Below are 26,688 nucleotides of genomic sequence, written 5' to 3' on the forward strand. Positions count from 1 at the left end.
GAGAACCAACGTTAACAATTAAATAAATCGATAGTTTTTCCTAGCTAATTTGATGTAAATAATAATAGACGACAAACGGAGATAATAATAACTAACAAATGGATATTAATAATCAGCTAAAATCTTTAGACAAAAAGTATCATTGACCGACTCTTTCAAAACACTTTTCAACTTACAGCATAATTTTATGTAACTCATCTTAGATTTTCTTTTCTTTTTGTGTCATTTTATCAACTGATCTCCTCTTGAAAATTTAAATCACCTCATTATGACAAATTAAACTAAATTATTACAAAAAAACTAAATTAAAATTATTAACATGAAATTAATAGTCATTTATACATTAAAACTAGAAATAGTGAACAATATCGATCTATTTTTAAATCTTAAAAGACAAATCCAAGTGAAAGCGATAATCTTATTAAATTAATCTTATTATCTTATTAAATTATTCACCTGATTATTACTATTATCTTCACATTAGTATAAAAATTAAAATAATCAAATTCAAATTATTACTATCGTTATAATTTTTTTGCCCAGAGTCACAAATTATTTATTATAAATAAATAATTAAATAAATGTTAGGGATTGGAAATAATAATATCAAGGTATTTTTGTACCTCTTGACGACAATTTCAAGTTGAAAGTGATAATAATCTCTTTTTGAAATAATAATCTGATTATTACAATTAGCTTAATTGTTAACACTAATTAATTAAATGTTAGAGAATAGAAATAGTTAATCATATCAATATATTTTATTCCTCTTAAAGACAAATCCAAGCTGGAAGTGATAATAATCTGTTATTAAATTAATCCCCTGATTATTTTAATTAACTTCATATTCTGAACGTTAAAACAACTCAATTAAATTGTTGCTCTTCTGGGGCAACCTGGATTTTGAGTGGGCTGAGCTAATATGCAGTACAGCACAGGGTATGATGCTAGCAGCCCTTTTGTTCTTAGCAGTAATTGACTCCCAAATTCGGCATTGAATGCCTCAACTGCAACAATATTGTAGCCACTCCGTGATCGAGTCATCGATGAACTTGACAAAATTCGACATCAACGTTATGATCAACGTTATATCATGAAAAGAGAAATCACCAATGCAACAGCACAAACACATAAAAAAAAAAAGAGACAGAAGGAGAAAAGGAAGACTGTTTTCCTAAATTAGTGACTAATATAGACCAGCACTTGAATGAGGCCTTAACCCTACTCATCCATACAATCACATATGTGTCTATTCTGAAGTACACGTGCCCTTTATGGGGCCCACAAGAGCATAATACAGAGTTTCTGAACGAAGGTCTACAGATGATTCAAAACGAGCGATCAAGGTTATAATGAGCCAGAAGTACATAACACTCACGAGAATGCTCTTTCTTCCCTAAAAGCCTCAACCCTATGAGATGGAGAGCTTCCGATTAATGCCCAAGTTTGGAGAGTCCATCCTTTCGTCCGAAAGGCATCGTTCACTATACCAATCAGTGTCAACATTCTTCCACCCTTCGAAAAATGGGTTGGTGCGGCCCAAAGACTGAAAGAACCAACATTTGAAAAGAAAACCGGAAAGAACCAAACCGGCTGCTGCAACTGCGGAAATGCTTTGGAAAGAACCAAATGCAAAGAACCAAATGCAAATGCTTTGGAAAGAACCAAACCGGCTGCTGCAAATGTGGAAATGCTTTGGAAAGAACCAAATGCAAAGAACCAAATGCAAATGCTTTGGAAAGAACCAAACCGGCTGCTGCTAATGCGGAAATGCTTTGGAAAGAACCAAATGCAAATGCTTTGGAAAGAACCAAACCGGCTGCTGCAAATGCGATTTTCGATACATTTCGTTTATTTCCTCACAACAGGACTCTACTGTGATGGTTTGGACCAGTTATAAAAGTTATGGGTAATTTCGTGGAGCCGGCGTACCCCCCCCCCCCCCGAAAATTCGCCCTGGAAAATTTCTCCCAGGAAAAATTTACCCCGCGGGAAATTCACTCTAGAAAATTTCCCTCCGCTGAAATTCCCCTCTCCCGGAAAATTCCAACATGGATAGAATGCGTTCCTTATTTTATTTGGGGGAAGAACGTCATTTGTGGCCTGATTCGTGACTATGATTGTGGTTTTTGTAATAAATGATTATGATTTCTCGTAATCAACAACTAAATAAATATAAGGCAATAGAAATAGTCAACAATTTGTTCTCCCTGAAGACAAATCCAAGATGGAAGTGACACTAAACTAATTACCTGATTGTAAATATTAAATTGGTAAATTAAGTTGGAAATAACATTAGTCTCTTACTAAACTAATAACCTGATTATAAATATTAAATTAATAGCTAATTAAAAAGTAGGTAGCATGAACATTGGGTAACAGAAATGATTACCAATATTAAAATACTTCGTAACTTTTGAAGACAAATCCAAGTTGTAAGTGACACTAATCTTTTATTAAACTAATAACCTGATTATTAACATTGAAGTATTAACTTGATTAAATATTAGGTACCAGCAAGGCCGTATCCAATGGGGTAGTCTAAAGGGTTGGGACCCCCCCCCCCCCAAAAAAAATGTCAAACTCGTAAAAAAACGTCTTTTAAAATGCAGATGAAGACATTTTTGATACATTTTTAGAGTTTTTTTTACCCCCCTCCCCTATCTGAGAAAAATATCCTGGATACGCCCTTAGGTAGGAGCGATAATTAATAATACCGAAATATTGTGTACCTCTTGAAGACAAATCCAAGTTGGAAGTGACACTAATCTCTGAACTTGTTCTCTAATGACATCTACCTCGAGACCATTAAAACAATGATTTAGGAAAATTATCGTTGAAGCCTGCTCAGGCAAATACGCAAATGGACTATCATCCAGCGCAATTTGCATCAGCTTTTGGAAAAATCCTTGAAAGTGCTTTGGATTCTCCTGGAAGATCTGGAAAAGAAACAGTTGAAATGCAAAAACTAAAAATATATAAGACCAATTTGGAGGAGGCATTTTCTTTCTTTCCTTTTTATTCAACAGAAAGATCTAAAAAAAAAATAAAAAACTTAAAAGAATGAATTTGTTTCTGAAAAATGAATTCAAACTAACTTATAAAAAGAATTAATTTCTTTATTTATAACCCATTCACACAGTATACACGCGGAGTCACAATAAGAAAAAAAAATATACAAAAATAACATAAAGTGGATTAGTGATAAAAAAATAGAGAAAAATACATAGTCAAGGAAAAAATCGGATAATACAATATTTGAAACTTCTGAATTTCCCTGGAAAATCTAGAAAAGGAAAAGTTTGTATCCAAAAGCTGAAAAACAAATTACTAGGGTAATTTTTTTCAACTCTTAGCGAAAAAAAGAATTCATTCTTTCTTTATAACCCACTCATACAGTATATAGGCAGAGTTACAATTAAAAAAAAATATATGTACCCAAAAAATATGTGATATGTGCCCAAAAGGCCCACGTCCACAGGAATAATTCAGGCCTTGCCTGGAACCTGTTACAGCCAAGTATCCAGAGTGTAGAAGTCTATGGCTAGGATCACAGCTTCATAAAATCAGGAGTCTTGTTTCTCAACATAATTACGATCGACACTTAAAGGCCTTAACATCTATGCCCGACCAGACTTCACCACCTAGACAAGTTTCTTGGTGGATATCAGTAACAAGGCGGATCCCGTTCACAAGCAAAATTAGGGTATTGGTGGAGAATGTTACAGCCAAGCATTCAGAGTCTGGGATACTAGGTCTAAGAATCCAGCTTGATCAAATCAGGAGTCTTGTATATAGACATAATTGTGATCGAAACTTAAAGGCTTTCATATAAATGTCCGACTAGGCTTCACCGCCTAGACACGTTTCTTGGTGGATGTCAGTAACAAGGCGGATCCCGTTCACAAGCGAAATCCAGGTATTGGTGGAGGATATTACAGTCAAGCATCCAGAGTCTGGGACATTAAGTCTAGGAGTTCAGCTTGATCAAATCAGGAGTCTTGTATCTAAACATAGTTTTTAACTAAACTTAAAGGCTTTCATATATATATATATAAATATATATATATATATATATATATATATATATATATATATATATATATATATATATATATATATATATATATATATATATATATATATATATATATATATATATATATATATATATATATATATATATATATATATATATATATATATATATATCTGACTAGACTTCACTGCCTAGACACGTTTCTAGGTGGATGTCAGTAGCAAGGCAGATCCCGTTCACAAGCAAAATTCAGGTATTGGTGAAGAATGTTACAGCCAAGCATTCAGAGTCTAGGACACTAGGTCTACGAATTCAGCTTGATCAAATCAGGAGTCTTGATTATAGACATAATTGTGATCGAAACTTAAAGGCTTTCATATAAATGTCCGACTAGGCTTCACCTCCTAGACACGTTTCTTGGCGGATGTCAGTAACAAGGCGGATCCCGTTCACAACAAATTGCAGGTATTGGTAAAATAAGTTACAGCCAAGCATCCAGAGTCTGGATCCCTATGTCTAGGGTATCAGCTCCATCAAATCAGGAGTCTTATATCTAGACATAATTGTGATCGAAACTTAAAGGCTTCCATATACATGTCCAACTAGACTTCGCCACCCGAAAACGTTTCAAGGTGTATGTCAGTAGCAAGGCGAACCCGTTCGCATGCAAAATTCGATTATGGGTAGAACATGTCACAGCCAATCATCTTACTGTAAACATATAAACATGTTATTGTCTGAGACAGTAGGTCTACGATTTCAGTTTGATTACATCAGGAGTCTTCTTTCTCAACATATTTGTTATCAGAACTTCAAGGCCCATGCACATACAAAACTCAGGTACTGGTAGAACATGTTACAGACAAGCATCCAGAGTCTAGAAACCTATGTCTAGGATTTCAAAGAGTCTAGAACTCTAGGATTTGCAGGTCTAGAGTTCTAGAAAGACATTCTAGACACTCTAGCCACTCTAGACCTAGACACTCTAGGTCTAGGATTTGCAAAAATATACAGTTTTAGCAGAAAAGCAGTTTTTTAAATCAGGGCATATTTTTAAAATAAAGTTAAGTTATAAAGGCCTTGAGCAAAATATTTTGAGACAATTTATGTTATAATACTATATTTACATTTTATATATAATACTAATTTCACAAAAGCGATAAAATTTCGCATGAAACTGTTGATAGTTTACTATTATATTAGCAGTAGAACTGTCTTCTATTTAAAAGTCATTCTCCCATTGAATTCGAGTTTTTTATGATTTACTTTTTACGAAAGCAGTTTATGGAACTCATCTGAGTCCGTGCTGGGGAGAATTTGGGGTAGCCTGCATACAACCCTCGGACGGTCATTGAAGAAGGAGGCCACACGGTCAAGGAGGTCAATGGATGGGCTCTATTAGTTGGCCCAGGACCGCAAGAGGTGGAGGTCACAAATTGCTGCCGTATATGCCTCAAGACATGGGAGGACTTAAGTCTAAGTAAGCTTTTAATGAAAAATCTCCGCTTTTCTTCAAGAACATTGCAGTACAATCATCTTTCCAGCACGGGCTAAATCATGAAAATTATGAGAATTCTAAGACTATCAAAAATCATGAAAAATGATATTATAAGATTAAGAACATAAAACTACTGCATTTTCAAACTATTAAGCTATGATAAATAATCCGGAATAAAATTACAAGAAATCATAAATTAAATTTTGATAATTAGGACGTTATGAGAATGTTAAATTGTGAGAGAGAGAATCAGGATTGGTACTTGTATGATCTACGCCCTACCACTCTTTTTGTTCATTCATTAGCGCATGGCAGAACCGAATTTTTTATTAACTCTTTCAGCTTAGCGTGAGACAAGTGACAGAATTGGACAGTGTGAAGTTAGAAAACAATTCTTACTACATAATTGCAAAATATTTGTACCTACCACATTAGGCATGCAGACCCGCTACACTTTATCCCCTCTCCCCCACCCCCAATTCGCAAACATATAGCCCAGATTTGTTTCTAAAGTATTATATTTTTATCATACTTAGGTATACTTCATTAGGACTGAGCGTCAGAAAAACATATTAGAAGAATATTAGGTAGGGCGTAGATCATACAAGTACCTATGGATTATTAGGGCGGAAAGTGAGAAAATGATTAGTAAGACAGAACGGGGAAAAATGAAGAGATGAAAAACTTACAGTCCAAGCAGGTACTCTTTCACGAAATTTCTCGTTGACCATTATGATGATCGACATAACATGAGCTTGGCTAGCGGTAGCGGGGTCAAAATTTGGCCAAAGGTAGTTTTCTAGATACTGGCTGAATTCCAACATCATTATTCTTCGCGTTGAAAAGCTGAAATAAAATCGAGTCAGTAAATTAAAATAAGGCTAAGACTATTTTTAGCATAATAGGAGGAAGGGTCGCAATTCTCTCTTGGCGAACTCTTCTATTACGGAAGCAAGAACCTTTCATCATTCCTGACAGAAAAATCCGAGCCTAGATTCGCCCTTTGTTGTAATATTAAAGATCCAAACAACTATAATGGTATTCAAATCCAAATTCCGGAAATACATTACAATGTATTTTTTTTGCCCTTTTTGTTTTTGTCCACAATAAAACTGAAATGCATCTGTAGAATAAACAAACTGTGAAACTATTAAGGGTAGAAGTAAATCTACAAATCCATTTGACAAAGAACTTCGCAATGCAGCAGGCTAGAATATCGCAGTCAGGGATCAAAATCATCCTTTTCCGTAAGAAAACCAAATTTTGGAGGTCTTTCACCATTTTGGAAACTTTTTTAAGCTATACCCAATGCTCTTAGACTTACTTAGACTTAGACTTAGGTCCTCCCACGCCTGAGGGCGCATAAGGCAGCAACAGTGGTTCTCCACGACGACCTGTCCTGAGCCTTCGACCAAAGCTCCTCCATCGAAGACCTCGCCAGCTTCGCCTCCTTCTCTAACATCCTGCCAACGGTCATTTTGGGTCTCCCTGACTTGTGGTGGCCAGGGGGTATCCAACACCATATGTCATGAGGTAGCCTTCCATCACCCATTCGCACCATGTGCCCCCAATACATCCATCGTCGCTTTCTAATGGCATCAAGGATGGGGGTATGATTGGTCATGGTATAAATCTCATCATTTCTTATTCTCTCAGTCCAATGTATATTCAAAATAGATCTTAGGCAGTTATTATCGAATGTCCGTAGTCGTTTTCCTAGTTCCGCAGTGATACTCCAAGTTTCACAACCATAAAACCATTTTATGGTAATAGAATTTTAGCAACTTGACTACGGGACGCTCAATAAGCGTTCAAAATCTGTAACAGCGTGTTTCTCTGGACTGGCTTTCGAGAAATAGGATATTTCCCCTCACGGGTCCCAGCATTTCAAGTCCAGACATTTTATACTATATTTATGGCACTTGGTATTAACCAAGTGACATATAGCGATCGCAAATTCTGTCGGTCCCGGTTTTGCTAGTTCAGGCACTTCCAGATAAGCTAGGGCGATGAAATGTGGCAGGCGTATCAGAGACCAGACCAGAAATAGTCGTTTATAGTCGTTAATGAAATATAATATTTAGAAGGATCTTGTGCTTCAGAGCTCTTATGGTAAATTCCGACCAGATCCGGTGATATTGGGGGGAGTTGGAGGGGGGAACCGGAAATCTTGGAAAACGTAAAAATTAAGGTATCTTTATCTTACGAATGAGTGATCGGATCTTAATGAAACTTGATATGCAGAAAGATTTTATGTCTCAGATGCTCCATTTTCAATTGGAATCGGATCCGGGGACATAAGAGGTTGGAGGGGGAAACAGAAATCTTAGGAACCGGAAATCTTGGAAAACGCTTAGAGTGGAGAGATCAAGATGAAACTTGATGGGAAGAATAAGCACAAGTTTTAGATACGTGATTGACATAATTGGAACGGATTCGCTCTCTTTGGAGGAGTTGGAGGGGGTGTTAATTCAGAAAAATTAGAAAAATTGAGGCATTTTTAACCTAGGAACGAGTGACCAGATCTCAATGAAATTTGATATTTAGAAGGCACTTATGTCTCAGAGCTCTCATTTTAGATCCCGACCAGATTTGGTGAAGTTGGGGAGAGTTGGAGGGGGAAACCGGAAATCATGGAAAACACTTAGAGTGGAGAGATTGGGATGAAACTTGGTGAGTAGAATAAGCAAATGTCGTAGATACGTGATTGACGTAACCGGACTGGATCCACTCTCTTTGGGGGAGTTAGGGGGGATCCAGTGCTTTGGCGAGTTTGGTGCTTCTGGACGTGCTAGGACGATGAAAATTGGTAGGCGTGTCAGGAACTTGCACAAATTGACTTGATAAAGTTGTTTTCCCCGATTCGACCAACTGGGGGGCTGAAGGGAAAGGAAAAATTAGAAAAAATGAGGTATTTTTAGCTTAAGAGTGGGTGATCGGATCTTAATGAAATTTGGTATTTAGAAGGACCTCGTGTCTCACAGCTCTTATTTTAAATCCCGGCATTAAGCCACTGATTTTCCCTTGAAATCAATCTATTGATTCTTAGAATTTTGCTAGAGCTCATGCCATATGACCTCTTGGCTCTTAGTTCTTGGCTCCTACGACCTCCTCACAAGTGCCAAATGAGCTCTTAGCTCTTGTTTTTTTTAGCCCTTTGTGTTTTCGTCAAAGAAAAAATTTAATTGTAATTCAAACAATTGATGAAGAATTTTTAATGTGGCATGTTGGAAAATATCGGTAATAGCAAAATAGTAATAATATTGGTGCGCTGAATTTAGGACCCTTTGTCCGAGAGGGCAAGGACCTAACTATTTGGTTTGGGACGGGGGTCAGTGGCGTGACTCTGTAAGTTCAGCCAGAGCCGGCCCAGCCGGCCCAGCGCTAAATGGGTACCTGGGGAAATCTGGGGAAAGTGAACAGGAAGGGTGTGCGAAAGCACAGGATGGTTGGCCCCCAGCACCCCATTGTACTTCCTAGCTGAAGGGCCAAGAAACGGAGATCAGCACCACCGGTAGGGACTGAAAATCCAATACCATATTCTTTACCTTTACATTACCTTTACTCATTCCCTTTATTACACTGCAACAACACAGGTATCGTCATACAAAAGCACAAAAAAGAAAAGCACAAAAAGGCAAAACACTAAAAAACACAAATGATCAGCCATCAACTCGACTTCAGGACACTGTTGTTGTAGTACCTGACGTAGTAGGACACGAAGGAGTTTAAAAAAACTTGTTTTCGAGTGTGTAGGCGGGCATTCTAACATTTTTATTCCTCTTTGAGAGTTGCCAGTCTTGTTTTGTGTGCGTGGGTCTCTGAAGTAAACGGAGGCAGGATATTTTGGTGTGTTAAGGACTTCAAGATGGCAGCTCCAAACTTCATCAGCATTTCATGCCTCCTTTCACCCAGGGTTGGGAGCTTGAGTTCGCTCAATCTTTGATCATGGTTTTTGTAATTTGGTCCAAGAATGTAGGCTCTTCTGAATTGTTTCCATCTAGTTTCTGTGTTTTTCTGTAAGCGACGGGTATCAGACAGGACAGCCGTACATTATACCGGGAATGACATAAGTTTTATTGCACGAAAGAAGGAGTTGCTCTGTCATTCCCATCCTTCTGAAATTTGCGAAGGAGTTTAGGAAACCAACTGCTTTTACAATGATCTGGCTGACGTGATCTCCGAACGAAAGACCGTCACTCAATGTAATGCCAAGTACTTTTACTGATTTCTTTGTTTGGAGAAATACAGATTCGTCCATACTCTTCTTCTTCAGGAAGTTGACACGTATTACACAGCTTTTCTTGAGGCTTGGCTGGAGCTTCACTTAATCAGCTTGATGTTGAAGCTCTGCAGCCAGAGGTATGAGTTAACTGGGTCTTTGTGACAGGAGGTGCAGCAGGCTCGGCAAAAGATCATCTGCAAATTTACACCTCTGTTTGTGTTGCCTCGTCAGTCGGTTGATGACTATCACAAACAATATGGGGCCTAACTTGCTTTCTTGAGCCGCTCCACATGTGATGTCTTGGAAGTTGGATATTTTCCCGTTTTCAAATTGTACGCACAATTTGACACATGATGATTAATATAAAAATCGCTATATTAATTTTTATCATGAAGTAATCTGACCAGATAATATGCTATACTGTGTCCTCGACAAAAACCGAACTGCATAGTATCGATTTTGCGTTCTACTTCTGCTAGTAGCCATTTACCAATAGGCCCACTAGGTTCGGGCGTAGGGGCACAAAATGCCAGCGGGTGCAAGAAGTTATCACTAAGTAATTTTTTCTTTTAAAAAAAACTGGACTGATGTGATTTATCGTCAAAGTACCAGGTGCACTGCACCACCACACTGCCTATTCACGGAAAAGCGATTTTTTTTTTTAAAAACATAGGAATTTCGTGGCCTCATATAAACAGTCAGATGTCCCCCAAGAATTGCAGCTGAGAGTTTGACTCACTACCTTTGGCTCATCAGCTGCGCTCTGTCCAGTCCTTCCACTATCCCCAAAAATCTCGCAAAAACAGAGCGGCAAAAACGCTTCGGCATAGAACCGTCAAAGATTTAAATCCGGCTGAGAACAGTGAATTTTGACATGTAGAAAAGCTTTTGCTTCACATAATTGATGATTTAGGGGATAGATCTACAACCCAGTAAGGTTTTTTTCAAGCTCAGAAAAATTCTAGATTTTATTTCCCACTTTGGTATACTGTGGGGAGCAATTTTTTATTGCTCTAATGAGCTTTGTGACCTCTAGCAAAAACTGCAAGCTGCTGGCGTAAGCCTCATACCATCTTGATGGCATACACCATCTTGGTACACTATCAACACTTGGTACAAACAAGATGGCGTACACCATCTTGTCTGTGAAAAATGTTTAACCCAAAGCTTGCTTTCAACTCCTTCTAATACGTATATTACTTAGTGCCTCAAGTGACTTAGCAATACCAAAAAACTTAAAAGTTTTATACCTATTATACTAAGGCATGAGGATTTACAAGATCTATGATACTGTTTCTACAGTGTCTTACTTATTAATATTATGTAATATGTTACAGAAACTGCTTCCCTAATGCCCGGGGCAATATCTTGATTACCCCCTCTGTCTCCCACAGAATTTTCTGGCCAAATTTTAACAAAATTTTCATTTATTAATAAAATTATTTTCTATTAATTAATTATATTAATTAATGAATGATTAATTTTTTTAATTATTTAATTATTATTATTTAATTTATTTTTATTATTTAATTTATTTTTATTAATTAATTAGCAATTTATTAATTACTTTTATTTGTCAACTGCGATATCTACTTTACTGTAAAATTTCAAAAATCAAAAAATGATTATAATCATTAAATTATTTGTTCGAAATTTGCGCCCCTAAAATTTCTGAGTCCAGGGCAAGTGCCCTCTCTACCCCTCCCCTTAAACCGCCTCTCCTTGAGGTAGAACAACCTTTCGACAGCTTCTTTTGTTCGAAATTTTACCTCACATTTCAAGGACAGAGATAAATACTTTTGACATTTCCATTCATGTTGGTAAATTTCTGAAGACGAGGGTCATGATTTTCATGCCAACCTTTGAAATTGGGAAAATGTATAGCCAAAACCTGGACAGACTGAATGAAGCTACCTCCATCACTACATAAGAACGCCGAAAATTCAGTTGTTAGAAGGCCAATTGTCTTGCATTTTGCAGGGTGACAAACACTACTTATTGAGGCTTTCTCTTGTTCACAGTTTTTCATAATAACAAAGTTAATATTCCATTCATCAAAGATCCAACAAGAGTCGCAGTTTGAAAACTGAAAAATAACTGAAAACTGAAAAACTGAAAACAAAGCAGATTTTTGTGCTTCTCCAGTGAAGCGTATTAGCTGCTTAACTTGAGGTGACTTTTAATTTTTACCCGAAGGCAAATTCTAAGTTTTAAACGGTTATTGCTTTTAGTACTAATGAGCACAGACAGAGAAATGCTGCAGACACTGCAAAATGCAGAATCCTTCTGAGTGAATTTTTCAAGTGCTGATATATTCGTTCATTTCCGGTGTTATTAAGGACCTGTTATTTGCACATGTGTTTCTTCCATAAAAGCTTCAGAAAAATTTATTTATTCGTATTTTGTGTTAATAATGACCAGTTATTTGCACATGTATTTCTTCCACAAAAAGCTCCATAAGACACCCCCATAAAAATCTGCAAAATGTATTTTTTTTTGTTTTTGGTGCTATTAAGGACCTGTTATTTGCACATGTGTTTCTTCCACAAAAAGCTCCATAAGACATCCCCACAAAAATCTGCAAAATGTATTTGTTTATTTTTGGTGCTATTAAGGACCTGTTATTTGCACATGTGTTTCTTCCACAAAAAGCTCCACAAAACATACCCATAAAAATCTGCAAAATGTATTTGTTTGTTTTTGGTGCTATTAAGGACCTGTTATTTGCACATGTGTTTCTTCCATAAAAAGCTCCACAAAACATACCCATAAAAATCTACATGACCTGTATAACATGATAACATGACCTGTTATTTGCATAGTTATTTTTTCCATAAAACATCTCCATAAAAATCTATAAAATGCCCAGTTTTGGTTTTAATAAGGACCTGTTAGTTGCAAATGTGTTTTTTCTTCCATAAAAGTCTCAATAGAACATCTCCATAGAAAGCTGCAAAGTGTATTTCTTTTCCGTTTTTGGTTTTACTAAGGACCTATTATTTTCATATGTGTTTTTTTTTTCATAAAAAGCTCCTTAAAAATCTACAAAATGAGTTTTTTCCGTTTTTGCTATTATTAAGGCAATGTTATTTGCACACATGTTTTTCCATAAAAATCTTCATAAAAAACTAAAACATATGTTTTTTGCAACATCCAAAATACAGAAAAAAAAATATACATATTTATACAAAAAAATGCAAACGTACATATACATATGCAAAAGACACAAAATATCATCCAAAGATCATCTTAGTTTTAACTGGTTTTTATATAAAATTGCTCCAATAAAAAAGTTTCAATCAGGCTGTGTATTGATGCATTGTGTGGCTACTAGATGCATATATAATGAAGTAAAAGGAAAGATACTAAAATATTAAAAAACACAAATGTTAAATATCAAGAAATATAAAAATATAAAAAATATAAAATACAAAAAAATATAAAAAAATTTAAAATATTAAATATCAAAATGAGAAGTATCAATAAAACAGCTTCTTTATGCCATCCTGGTCAAACTAACAAACTTGTTAGTTTGTTAATAACTTTATCATTTTTCCTTTTCCTTTTATTATTACTTTTCCTTTTAAATTTTACTTTCCTTTTATCAAGTCAAGCTTAAAAAAATCCCATCAAGTGAAACAATCCTGCTAGAAGTAGAATAGTTAGAACAGGTGGTATCTTTGAACTATCTATGACAGCAAAACTTGCGACTGTGCTCAACTGCTCATTGCAACACAATAGTTTGTTTTACACTACGCCCCTCCCCCTCTCCTGTTCAAGATGCCTTTGTTTGTCAATTCTGTCGATCTACTTCATCCGCTTTGCAGGTCTGAAAAAAAAGGATAGTACCAACGTCAGGAGTGAAACTAACCAGGGTTGCCAACTTGCCCACTTTTCGTGTGAAATAGGCTCTTTTTCACCGCAGAGGGAATGTGGAAGAGGGAAAATCACTCTTTTTGGGTGTCAGTTTTCATTTGCTTTAAACGTCAGTAGTTGACACCTTCGTCAGCAGTGCATTCAACCCCAAAAAAAAGGGTTACCAACTTGCACAGCTTTCATGTGAAATGCTCTCCTTTTACCTCAGAGGGGATACATTTTTTTTTATTTTTTGTTTACTTGCACTCTTTTCAGGTAAAAATCACTCTTTTTCGGCCTTGATTTGCACTCTTTTTATATGTTGGCGTTTAACAACCCTGAGATTGACAGAGGTAAGCAATTATTATGAAACAAGGTTTAAGAACTTCTCATTGTGATTATATACATTCAATCTCAGCTGCATGAAGTGAAAGGGGGGCTAAACTTACCCTTTTCCATGATAATTCTGGCTTAGAGAAATACTAATGGTATTTCATCAGCCTTAGCTGCAACCAGAAAAATCTTCTGTTAATTCACCCTCCCCCTGCCCCCAAAAATATTACTTATATACATCAACTTGGCTTGATACCTGGGTTTTCAAAGAATTTTAAGTACTTTGGGTTGAAACAATCATGCCTCAATTGAAGTCTCCTGATTAACTTCTCCCCCTCCCCAACGAAAACTTCACAACAGAAAAGAAAGATAATTTTATTATAACAGATTAAGAGTCAGTATAGTCCTAATTACTCACTTAGAACCACGTAATTCCAACATGTATATATCTTCCACAATGTCTGGGTTATAAGCCACATGTTTACCAGCTGAATGAGGGGCCCAATATTTATTGGCCAGCTGGAATAAGGAAATAGAATAGTTTTATTAGATACATTCTGTCAATAACACAGCCAATAGTTAGAGTCACCATAAATCCAGAGACAAAATCTGGGGCAACACTTAGAATTCATTGAAACTATAATAAGTCCTCCAAACACCCCCAACACACTCAGACAATCTCTTCAAATGTAAGAAATATTACTATAATAAAATATAGACATAAAATTATTTCTCAGTCATCTAAATAACAAGGGAAGGAGCCAAAATTTAAAAAGTTGTAATTGAATAGCAGGGTTTCCAGTTGTAACCTGAATTTAAATGTAAAAACCACAAAAAAAGGTAAAAAGTGGATACATGTGAATAATTTTGTTCTGGTTCCAGCATTAGCGTTTAGTCAAGTTGAGGAAGGAGTAAATTGACAAGAATGAAGACGCTGATTTTGGGTAGATTATTTGAAAATTTATAGATTATGCAATTTTTGATTTTTTACACACAGGATCATTAAATAACACGCTTATTTTGGGATACATTATTTGGCAATTTCAAAATTATGCAATTTTTAGTTGCTTACGCAAAAGAATTATCACTGAGAAAGAAGGGAATATTTCAACCCAGTTTTGTCCCAAAAAAGTAAGGGTGTCAATGTGAAATTTTAGTAAATATTGAGGAGTGTTTCGAGCTAAATCAAAAGACATTATGTGCATCCTATTTATAAAAAATGTGTACCTGCAATACCTTTGGAGTAGCTAAGGGTTTCAACTTAAAACTTTCAGGCCCCCTACTACCGCTACTTCTACAACGGCTGCGACTACGTATTGATTTGACTACAGCTACTTGCGACTTTGACCAATCCTAATTGGGACTCGTTTCAAATAATTTTGAAGGGGTTATTGGTCAACATCAAAACATATTATTTGCATGTGGGTTGTTAAAAATGTTTATCAGCAATAGCTATGGAACAGCCGAGGGCATTAAGTTAAAACTTTCACAGCTAGTTGAAAGGGATATTGGAAAGTGATTGACGGGAAGGGGGTAACAACCCTCTTTGCTCTGTTTAGACCCTCTACCCCTGGTGAGTATTGATCGAAATATGGAAAATTCCAGTTTTTTTAAGATAGTCGAAAAATCGACGGTCTACGAGCCCTGCATGTCAATTGCCGAAAAAATAAATACAATAAAATAAAATCTAGCCTTTACTGGGGTAAGTATTCGAAAATATTTTTGGGCTTGTTTGTTGCGTGGAAATCCAATTAGTTAAGAGATTTATTAATTCCACGGTGGTACGATTCTCCCAGCAAAATTGTTCTGTGGGGAGGGTTTCTCCCCCAAAACATTTTCCCCTGCAGAAAATCCCCCCTGTGAATATTTTTCGGACGGGGGGACATCGGCCCCTAAATTTCACTTTCTAGCTAATTGGTGAGATGAAATTTAAGTCTCAATGTTTTTTTATTTCAAAAGGTTAGGCTGTTATGACAACCTAGGCACACATTTTCCTACGATTACCTTCTGACCCTCCGTTTAAGTCAAAAGTCAGGGTCAATTTCTTTCCCTCCCCCAAACATCCCTCAAGAATTTCAACTGCATCCCCATTACAGTTTGTTCCTGAGATAATGATGATATGCTATTTTGATAACCTGGGTGCACAAGGCTTCTTTTAGTCCACATTGCTACTTAACCAGGAATTGATTCTCAGCCGCCAGGCAACTTATATGGTCTTTTGATTTAAGTAATTATTTAACAGTGAATAAAATAAAAGTACTATATAGGCTTATAGAACAAAAATATTTAGGTGAACTGAGAAAAATATTTTAGCCCTCCCCATATCCTCTGTACCCTACCTTTAAGTCATAGCTTGAGTTTCATTTAGCAACCTTAACATACCCTCAAAGTTTAAGTTTGATAATCCAAGAAAATACAGAGATATTGCAGATACTCTATTTTGATAGCCTCGTACCATATAATGTCTTCTGACTTGCATTCAAACTTAGACGTGATCAGATTCTAATTGTCAAAGGAACTTTAGCGTAAGATAGTTGAATTACCAGAGATACGACATTTTCAAAATGATCCCCATTCAAAATTTAAAGCTCCCCTACCCGTCCCGCTTCTTTCTTTACCTTTAATTTTCGACTCCATTTCCCAAACTGTTCTAGAGATCCCGAAAATTTGGTGTTTGATAGCCAGGATGTGTGAAGGAACTCTGGTTTCCTATTTCTCCAAGTTGAAAGTCAACGTACACTTTCCCCTCTCCAATCCTGCCAATTAGGTTCCTGAAGGTTTCAATTTGGATGCCTGAAACTAGGAAAACTCGACAGACTTTTGAAAGAGGGGGAAAACAACTCCCAAAAGTCAAGGAATTTATTGAAAACTGCACCATCAATTTCAGCGTATCAGAAAACTTTGCTGCAAAAGTTTCAAACTCCCCCCCCCCCCTAAGAAAACGTGGAATTTCATATTTTTTGCCAGAAGAAAGGTCACTGAGGAGTGTAAATTTGCTGTTCTTTGTTTTGTTCTTCCCAAGAATGATCATACCGAACCGATGGTCCTAGAAGATCGGCAGATAGCTCATTTGAACGGAAATTAAAAGTTCTAGAGCCCTATTCAATAGACCAGAAACATTGAAGGAAAACTAGTCCTCTCCTACGCGCTTTTTCCGCTATTGTCATCCAATCACAACAATTTTGTGTCAGCCATTTTGTTCAGCCTGGTTGAAAGTTCCAATAACTGTATCTCTCTGGGCTAATTTTGCGTGGGCGGGATTATCCACGGGAGAAACTCTGCTTGGAGGTATTATCAGCAGGAAAAAATTGTCCATAGGGAAATTTTCTGCGGGGGAAACTTTCCATTGGAGGGGGATTTCCAGGAAAAAAATCCGCATAGGGAGATTCCGCCAAAACCTGAGAAACTATCAGAAATAAAATAAAAACGGGTCTTTTTTTAAATGATAGTTTGCTCAATAGAACTTTTGAGGCTGAATCGTCCGCAAGAAAATTACCTGGGGAAATTGTCAGTGAAGATAGAATTGTCCGGGAGGAAATTTTCCATCAGTAACTATGGAGGAGTATCAGTGGTTCGTTATATCATGGGGAGAGGGACAACTGCTTAATGTTTCAGAAAGTAAATTTATATGTCAACATTTATTTTTACCTTTCGTTTCCATTCCGGTAAACATAGAAGGTGATCTGGGGCCGAAAAGAAATGGCAGAGGTTGGAAGGGGTCAACATTGTCACCAGGACTTTAGATAGGTTGGACATAGAAAAATATAACTAGAGATTTTTTTCGAATATTGATAGCATAGTATCTCATTTTTCCGTTTATATACTAGGTTTGATGGCATCTTATTTCCTGACGTCATTTCCCCCCTACTGGCGTTTATGGATTATCCTATGTGCTATGGGTTATCCCAACCTATGTACATGCTACTAATACTAGTAGTAGTACTAATACTACTGTTAGTATTGATATTACTAAGGCTAATCGTTTTAATATGAAACTCTAAAGTTACTGTTTAGGGGAATGCTGGGCTAAATCAAAAGACATTGTGTATATGCAAATTATCAACAAGACATATCAGCGATATCTCGTAAATGGCTTAAAGTATTAAGTTGAACCTATCAGGCCATGATGAGGGGTTGTTGGACTATACCAATAAGGCACAATATGAATACTATTACTGATTACGACTTATACTACTACTGTTATCACTAATACTGCTCCTGTTACTTCTATTATCACTTCTGCTATTGTGCCTACTACTGTTACTAATGCTAAGGAAATTAGTTAAACTTTCAGAAAACTTTGAGGATGGTGTTAAACTGAATCAAAACACACTAGTCACATATGGGTTAGCATTTTAATATAAATTAAACTATCAATCCACATTCATTAGTTTTTTCAGTAATCATGTTATAATGGTGTATTTTCACGATATTATGAGAAATAGAAAAACTCAGCTGAAAATAAAGATTGTTTTCAGTAAAGCACAAATTATGCCCTGGTCTTTAGAAGGCACAGATGGCGTCATTCCTACTCGTCTTAGTTACTGCTTGTTTTTATTTGTTGTAATTTCTGTTAATTTTTGGTTTCATTTATTTGTTTATTGTAATTTGTTGAAGTCTTATTGTTATTTATTGTAATTTGTTGTAGTTTTATTGTAATTTATTTTTATATTGTAATTTGTTTTTAAGTTTAACAAATTATTTGACTTCACTTCTGCTCATTTTTGATTTAATGAAGCACTTTACTTTTTTTGAAAAACTATTTTGTAAGAAAAGTTTTTTTTAATTAGCTAAATAAAAAGCATGTTCTTTTCAGCTGAAAGTAAGAAACAACGTTAAATCTTAAAAGGGGCAGAGATTATCCCATATATAAAAGGACTACCCCCTCTTCAATAACCCTCTCTTCACGCTAAGTTTTTTAGTGCTGTTCAGAAAGACTCTGATTCTAATTAAACGAGCCTTGTGTTTCAGGAGTCGTTTTTTAATAATTTGGGCAAAGTTCAACCTATAGCGTAAAGAATGAAGGCATTAAAGAAGGGCAGCCCTTTTCACATACGGAATAATTTCTATGCGTTTTAAATTTTGGCATTGCTAATTATTTTCAGCTGAAAAAGCACGTTTTTTCACTTTAATTTCTTATCGTTTTTCAAATTATGCCAGAAAATCTACTTCCCCCTCCATTAAAAATTTCCGCTCCACAAAAAGTTCCTCTATGGAAATCTCCTCCCGCGTAAAGTCCTCCCCCAGGAAATAACCCCGGAAAATTCAATCCTCGCTGTAAATTCCCACCAGAAAATTTGTTGCGGACGATTCCACCAGAAAAATTCTCCTTAGCGTACTGTCATTTAATAAAAGAGTTGCTTTTCATTCTATTTCTAATCATTTTTCTGGTCATGCCAAAAAACCCTCTATGTGGGAAATTTTTCTCCAAAATCCTTCAGACGCCAATGGAAAGCTTCTCCCACGAAAAAATTTCTCTCTTTCCCACTTCTTGTGACGACATACTTTTTATTTACCAGATTGAATAGGGCTAACATAACCAATTTCTTAGATCCAGCTGCATTTCGCTTTAAAATTTAACAAAATGAAATTAAACTTCTTTTACTACATGTTCATTTCATTTTTATTATAATTGAACACTTTTTTTCACTGGTAATAGAAATCGAAGAGTTTAAAGTCATAGCCCTTTTTTTAAATTATCTCTTGAATTCTACGACAAATAGTCGACAAGCCATACTTTTTAACATCATAATCCTAACCCCACTCATTTTTCAGTCAAAGTGAATCAAATGAAAGGAAACGGAAACTCTGTTGGGGGAAAAATCTTAGGAAATTGCGATTTTCAGGTACGAAACCCAAACAGGTTTCGTAAACAAGTACTTAAAACAGGTCTAAAGGACAAAAAATGCCCCTGTCATAAACGACAAATAAGGTCAAGGGCAAAAAATTTTCACTTTGATGTCCTTGGTACTTCAACAATTAAAAATGGGTAGAACTTGTAATATATTTGACAGACATTTTTTTTTCTATTAATTGAACCACATGGGATATTTCATTTTGGATCTGCACCATCTTCATGGGCCTGTGACCGTAATGATCTGAACTGCTTCCTATAAAGTAAGAAAATTAGAGCCTAGAGAATAAGTGAGAATATAAAGTGAGAAAATATAAAGTGAGAAAATTAAATGAGAAAATATAAAGTGAGAAAATTAGAGCATAGAATCCTAGCTTTTGAAGCTTCAAAGACCCCCTCCCCGTTCTTTTGCTTCCCCTCCAAAAGATTATACAGAGCTATTGATCCTCCGGTAAAATATTACGTAAAACTGTGGATTAAAACATTTAAGGCAGAAGTAAAAAAAAAAAAATACTCATTTGATAATCATCATAATGGGAGCTAAGTTAATAAACCGCTCTAGCTTTGTTGTTAATTCGTATTAAATTTGAAGTAAATACAAATTCAATTGCAATTTACACCGGGAACGCATTCCTAGTTATATATTTTTTTATTATCTTTTTTACTTCTTCCACTGATTCGTTTAATTATAAAGAAGCTACGTAGTTTGTTATAGTCGCCATCTCCCTTTTTCGTAACATCAGATATTATGAGAGGAATTTTAAGAGAGGCATAATTGGCATAATTCGCGAGCAAGTGTTTCATTTGCCCGCACAATATTGGGGTATTAATTCTGTTTACAAAAATATTATGAAGAAGAAAGTCACAAATCAAAATTTAGTATTTTTTCAAGGATTTAAGCTACAAAATAAAATGAATACTAGTTGCATGTCAAGAAACTATAACGCTATTTTTTAGGGGGCTACAAACCTCTACCCCTCTCCTCGTGGCAGATAATTTTTTACTTCCTAGACTTATCCCATTTAAAATATTTTTTCTACTAGGGACTAAACAGGATGAAAATTGAAGGATTATGAATCGCACGTTTTTTCATTTACAAGGCAATTTTAATGTGTTATGATTTAAAGGTCTTGGTTTTGCGCGAATTTGATTAAAAGGTTAAGAAATCTGTTAGAAAAACTAAAATATAAATTATGTATGCACCCTCCATTCCTTTTCTCTTGTTGCTTTGTTTGTCTGTTTAATTCTATTTAATTCATCTAAACAACTTCTAAGAAAAGTATATGAAAATTCAGACCTAAGCCCCATAAAAGAAGACAAACCTATAGGCTATAAACATTAGCGTCGTTTGGAGGGGGAAGGACAAGGGGAGGGCAGTTGCCATTCAATAATTTGTAGAAAATATTATTAGGACAACACCCATTTTTTATTTTACAAAAATGAAAAAAAAAAACAGCCCAAAGTACACTTTTTGGGTGCCCTTTGCCGCTTTTTTATTAATATATTTTGTAGTATTTTTTTTATTTTAACTGAGTACCATCTTTTCTAAATAGTATCTTTTCTTCGTTATTGCTTGAAGAAAAACGTCCTACTGAAGACGTAGGAAAGTAACGGGCTCTCTTTTGCTTTTTAGCCGCTTGGTACATCCCCCCCAACAGGTGGAAGAGCGCATGCACACGTGGTCTCAGGATCGGGCCAGCTCTTGTTGCTTTGTTTGGCTGTTTAATTCTATTTAATTCATCTAAACAACTTCTAAGAAAAGTATATGAAAATTCAGACCTAAGCCCCATAAAAGAAGACAAACCTATAGGCTATAAACATTAGCGTCGTTTGGAGGGGGAAGGACAAGGGGAGGGCAGTTGCCATTCAATAATTTGTAGAAAATATTAGAACAACGCCATTTTTTATAATTTTTTATTTTACAAAAATGAAAAAAAAAGCCCAAAGTACACTTTTTGGGTGCCCTTTGGTACTTTTTATTAATTTATTTTGTAGTGTTTTTTATTTTAACTGAGTACCATCTTTTCTAAATAGTATCTTTTCTTCGTTATCGCTTGAAGAAAAACGTCCTACTGAAGACGTAGGAAAGTAACGGGCTCTCTTTTGCTTTTTAGCTGCTTGGTACATCCCCCCCAACAGGAGGATGAGCGCATGCACACGTGGTCTCAGGATCGGGCCAGCTGGGCTACTATATATTCTGTAAATTATTAATTCAGAATAAGTGCGACAATGTTCTTTGGCTGAGAACCAACTTTAAAAAAGCAACAAAAAGTGGAACAAAACGAAGGAGGTATTGAAAAGAGATTTGATTCCCACCTACGTCTTCTTATGGCAACACTTTATTTCATATTCTTTTTGTGTTTTTAATTATTCTAATTTATTAAATTAATCAGATTTAATTAATTTTAATTAATAATGTATTAATTAATGCAATATACTAAATTTTTATTTATTATATTAGTTTAAAAAGATATTGATCACTGAATTAAGTTTTACTATTTAATTTAAGATTAGTTTTTTGATTTAAAGAATATTAATTATTTAATTAATTTACATTAGTTAACAAAAAGTTAAGACAATATTAACAGTGAAAGCAGCCTCAACTTTGACCAAACTAATTAGCAAACGTGATCCAAAAAGTGATCCACCCCCAGCTTTAGCTCATGTTTGTGATGGGCCGTTTCAACAAAGATACTTGATTTCCCTTAGACTAACGGGAGAAAATTTGGAACAGAATCATGAGAATTTTCAGACATCTTTAAAATACTTTTAGGCTTGTGTCTTTTGCAACCTTTCCAAAACACCTTTCCACACAGGTGGCTTTAGAGGAGGGGGTGAGGGGTTTGCCCTGAATGCAGAAATTTTAGGGACGCAAATCTGGATTAATTAATATAACATTTACAATCATTTTGTAGTTTTTGACATTTTATCTTTATTAAAATAAAGTAGAGATCGATGTTGGTAATAAGTTATTCACTTACTATGATACTTATATAATAATACTGAATACTTACTGTAAGTATAAGCAAACTGAATAGGCCAGAACCACCACTACTTCCCCTAAAGGATAGTCCTTGTCCATTGACCTTCCGGACATGGATCCCTTCTTGCCCAACCAATAAAAATGCTGGAGCTACGCCCTTGACTATAAATCAAAGTCTAAGGTCTTTGAAAGGTTTATATTAAAAAATTAGTTAAGTGACATTTATATATTTTTGACTACTAGATCCTTTTGGCTCTTTAGAAAAAGGGTACATTGACCATCCAGCAAGAATTTCTTAAAATATCCAATTCTGAATTGCGACCAGCAACTATAACTTTCAGTCTTGTTGGTTCTGCAACAGCCTCTCCTTGGAGAGTTGTTTCATTCATGTCAAGTAAATGTTTTCGAAGTTGTGGTCTTCCAAGCTTTTTGTATATTTACTTTAGTTTTTTCCTGTGCTTCTGCATAGTAACCATACCAAGTTCTCTTTTAGTACATTTTGTTTACCATGTTTCATAAAGTACTCTTGAAAAACTGACTGGGCCAAGTTCTTCATTAATTGCATACTATTCTCATCTTTCAAAATTTTTAACCATAACCTAACTTGACAGACTGCTCCTACTTGCATAATGCATTGAAACATTAACTTGCACTATCAATTTAGTCAAGTTAAAACACTAACCACTTATTACCTGAAGGGTTACTATACCCCTATTCAAATATCTAACCGCTGAGGAGTTTCCAAAATAAAAGTGATGGTAAAAAATTGTAGCAGTAAAAAAAAAATTGACAAAAATGTATCTTTTTTAAGCTAATTATAAAAAAGAACTTAAAAGTCAAGTTGTTGTTTTCAAAAATCTCTACAAGTCTGCGATAAAATTATCAAACTTGTATGCACCATTTTCCTAGACAAGTTGAAATAAAATTTACATGAAAAAGCTTAATTCGGAAAGCCCTGTAAAAAAAGAAAAGAAAAAAAAAAGTAGCAAACAAGTTAAACATGCTAAGACATAATAAAAATATTTAACATGGAAGAGATAGCCGTGAGCTTTTCTATACCATTCCCCCTTAATGTAAGCATATCATAATTAATATGGATCCTTTGTTGGTAAGGTTCAGTAAGGTTGGTAAGGAACAACAGGGAATTCCCAATGCTGTCAAATTGCTCAAAGCATAGGCCTACATCCTTTATGATGATTTTTTATCTTTTCTAAGCAGGTATGGTAAATGTTTAGAGATATGCAACTGGACTTCCAGTTCAATTGAGCTGGTATTTGAGACAGCAGATCCAAAGTAAGTAAAAGACTTGACAACTTCAATAGTGTGCCCTACTAAGTCAAATGTGGGTGAGTTGGAGGAATTACCTGCTGGATTGATGATTATTATTTTCATTTTCTTCCAGCTAATATATAGTCCCACTTTCAGGTTTTTTTCCGACAATGTATTGAGGGCTTCCAATGTTTATAGGGACTGCCCTTCCCCCAACTTTAACAGAGAAACTCTGCTCTGTTGAATTGAAAAAAAAATCCACAATTTCCAATGATGCAAGTTTCATTAAATCTGAACATCTCTATCCCCAGCACAAAACAGAAGAAAATAGATTGCTTTTCTAGGATTGCTGAGAACATAGAACCTAACTTTCAATTTTCTACCATTTATTCAGATCTCTTATCCAAGCTCTACATGGTATATAAGACCCCACAATTAAATATAATGAATTTGCCACAAAAACTAAAAAGCTTATAATAAGCGAGAGAGGTTAATCCTTTAAGGTAATGATTTTAAAAAATCCAAATAATAAAATAAAATAATTTAAACATCTATCACTGGAAATTTTTTTTTACATTGTGGTTTTTGAACTGCTGACCAAACAACTCCAGAATTAGCTCCTAGACATTAGCACCATTTTTGGTGCTACCTTTTGTATGAAAGTTGCACCATTTTTCTTCTTTTTTTTAATGAGTAGCAGCACCATTTTTGGAAGTAAAACTATTTTTTATTCATACAAACAAGAGTAGTATTATTCAACACTGTTAACAAATATATTGATCACCACCATGACATTTGTTTTGCAGACCTCCCCACCTACTGGGACCAAATATGGCCCTATGCTATATACCAAACTTTGATGATGATGTTGGTTTACATTATCTTTTTGTATTTATTTCTCATCAACAAGTTTATAATGCAAAATAATTGAAAAAAAAAATCAAAATCAGTAAAGTTTTTTACATAGCCAATGACTATACCTTGCTCCATTATGCAGGGGGGGGAGGAGGTACAATTGTCATTGCAGCAACCATCATATTTTGAAACAATGTTGAAAAAGGAATACCACCATTCTTTTGTTACTATAGTTTTTAGTCAAGAAAAGGAATATTGCACCAATATTATAGTTTAAGGTAATATGCAAACACAAGTATAGACAATATTCTGTGCAGGCAGCATAGGCAATATTGTAACAGGTATAGGAAATATTATATGCAATTTCCAAAGCCTAAGAAATAGGAAAAGAGCTTAAAAACACCTTCCCATGATATAATTTGGACTTTGAATTTAGGTTCTGTCTTGAAGACAATATGAAGCAACATTTTCTAGCTCACATCAATTTTACATATTTTGGTTAATCATGGTTACAGTAGTTGCTGCAAACTATCAAAGAGCAAACAATGGCCCATGGTAACCAAAATTTTTAAAATGAGTTTTTAGAAACTGTCTAATGAGAAAAATTGCCACTGGTAGCTGATTGAAGAATGGTAACTACTATTTTCATTAATTTTAATACTAAAATGTTATTTTGAAATCGAATTTGCTAGAATTTTTAAAGAGCCTGAAATTACATTGGAGTGAAGCAAAAAGTACTCCATTATAATCACCATTGTTAATACCCCAAACAGGAAATTTACAGCCACCCACTTTGAACAACAAGAAAAACAACTTTTTTTTACTTGGGTAGCACTGATATCTCATTTTTTTTCTGCTACTTCTTTTTCTTTGTTGCTAAAAGGGCACATGGCATTGAGGAGTGTAGTATACTGGCTTATATAATTTTTATTTCTAATCATTTTTAAAAATTAGACTTGATAATGCCATCATAAAGATCAATGTGGTACTCAAAAAGTGCAATTTGGGTACCATTTCTGGAATGGAAAGGCTGGTTAGGGCACTGGAACATCATAGAACTCATAGAATTTAAAGGCTCATTTATAATATAATTTTCATATCTATTTGTTTTTTTAGTTTTTTTTTACAGATTTGACTTGATAACACCATAATAAATTGCCATATGGCGCCAAAAAAGCTGAACTTTTAGTGCCTTTTCTAGAATGAAAAGGGTGCAATAATAATAATCATCATGGCTGAAACCCTACTTTGTAAATTTACAATCCTCCCTCCTAGCTTCCCTCAATATTATTCAAACTCTTTACTGACTAGCAGAACTAGAAGTCAATGCAACATGATAGAGCTCCTCTTAATAGCCACTAAAATAACTAGCACACAGGCAACATTGTAGAGATATTTAAAAGCTCAACTCAAAGCTATTGATCATTTCAGCAAAGTTGAAAAGAGCATTAAAAAGCAGCTTTGAGCAGCAGTGATGAAATACTAAGGGTACCTTATTGTCTTCAATTTCTACCATGTAATAAACTGCCAAGGATAAATATCCCATAAATTTGATTTGCAACAAATACCAAATTTTTTAAGGCAAAGTTAAACCTACATTTGAGCCCTATTTAACAAAAAATCATGTTACTCAAATTGGAAAATTTTGTACAAGGTTTATTGTCAGTATAAAAACATTTAAAAATTAGTTTAAGAAAAGTTTTTCTGAACTCTATTCAAAACAAACACAATTTGTAATTTGACTCATATTTGCTGCAAAAGTACCCATAAGAAAAAT

General features: G+C 35.0%; 1 protein-coding gene across 1 annotated transcript in view; it reads right to left on the reverse strand.

The window, feature by feature from the left end:
- The window catches only part of LOC136039515 (RNA helicase aquarius-like), a gene marked incomplete in the record, with an annotated part of 134,775 nt that overhangs the window by 105,946 nt on the left and 2,141 nt on the right, over positions 1-26,688 (reverse strand). The window contains 3 exon segments of the mRNA XM_065723311.1: positions 2,733-2,939; positions 6,227-6,383; positions 14,369-14,469. Of these exon segments, the coding sequence (XP_065579383.1) occupies positions 2,733-2,939; positions 6,227-6,383; positions 14,369-14,469 (465 nt within the window).

The sequence above is a fragment of the Artemia franciscana genome, chromosome 19 (genome assembly GCF_032884065.1).
Source record: "Artemia franciscana chromosome 19, ASM3288406v1, whole genome shotgun sequence".
In the NCBI taxonomy this organism is placed as follows: Eukaryota; Metazoa; Arthropoda; class Branchiopoda; order Anostraca; family Artemiidae; genus Artemia; species Artemia franciscana.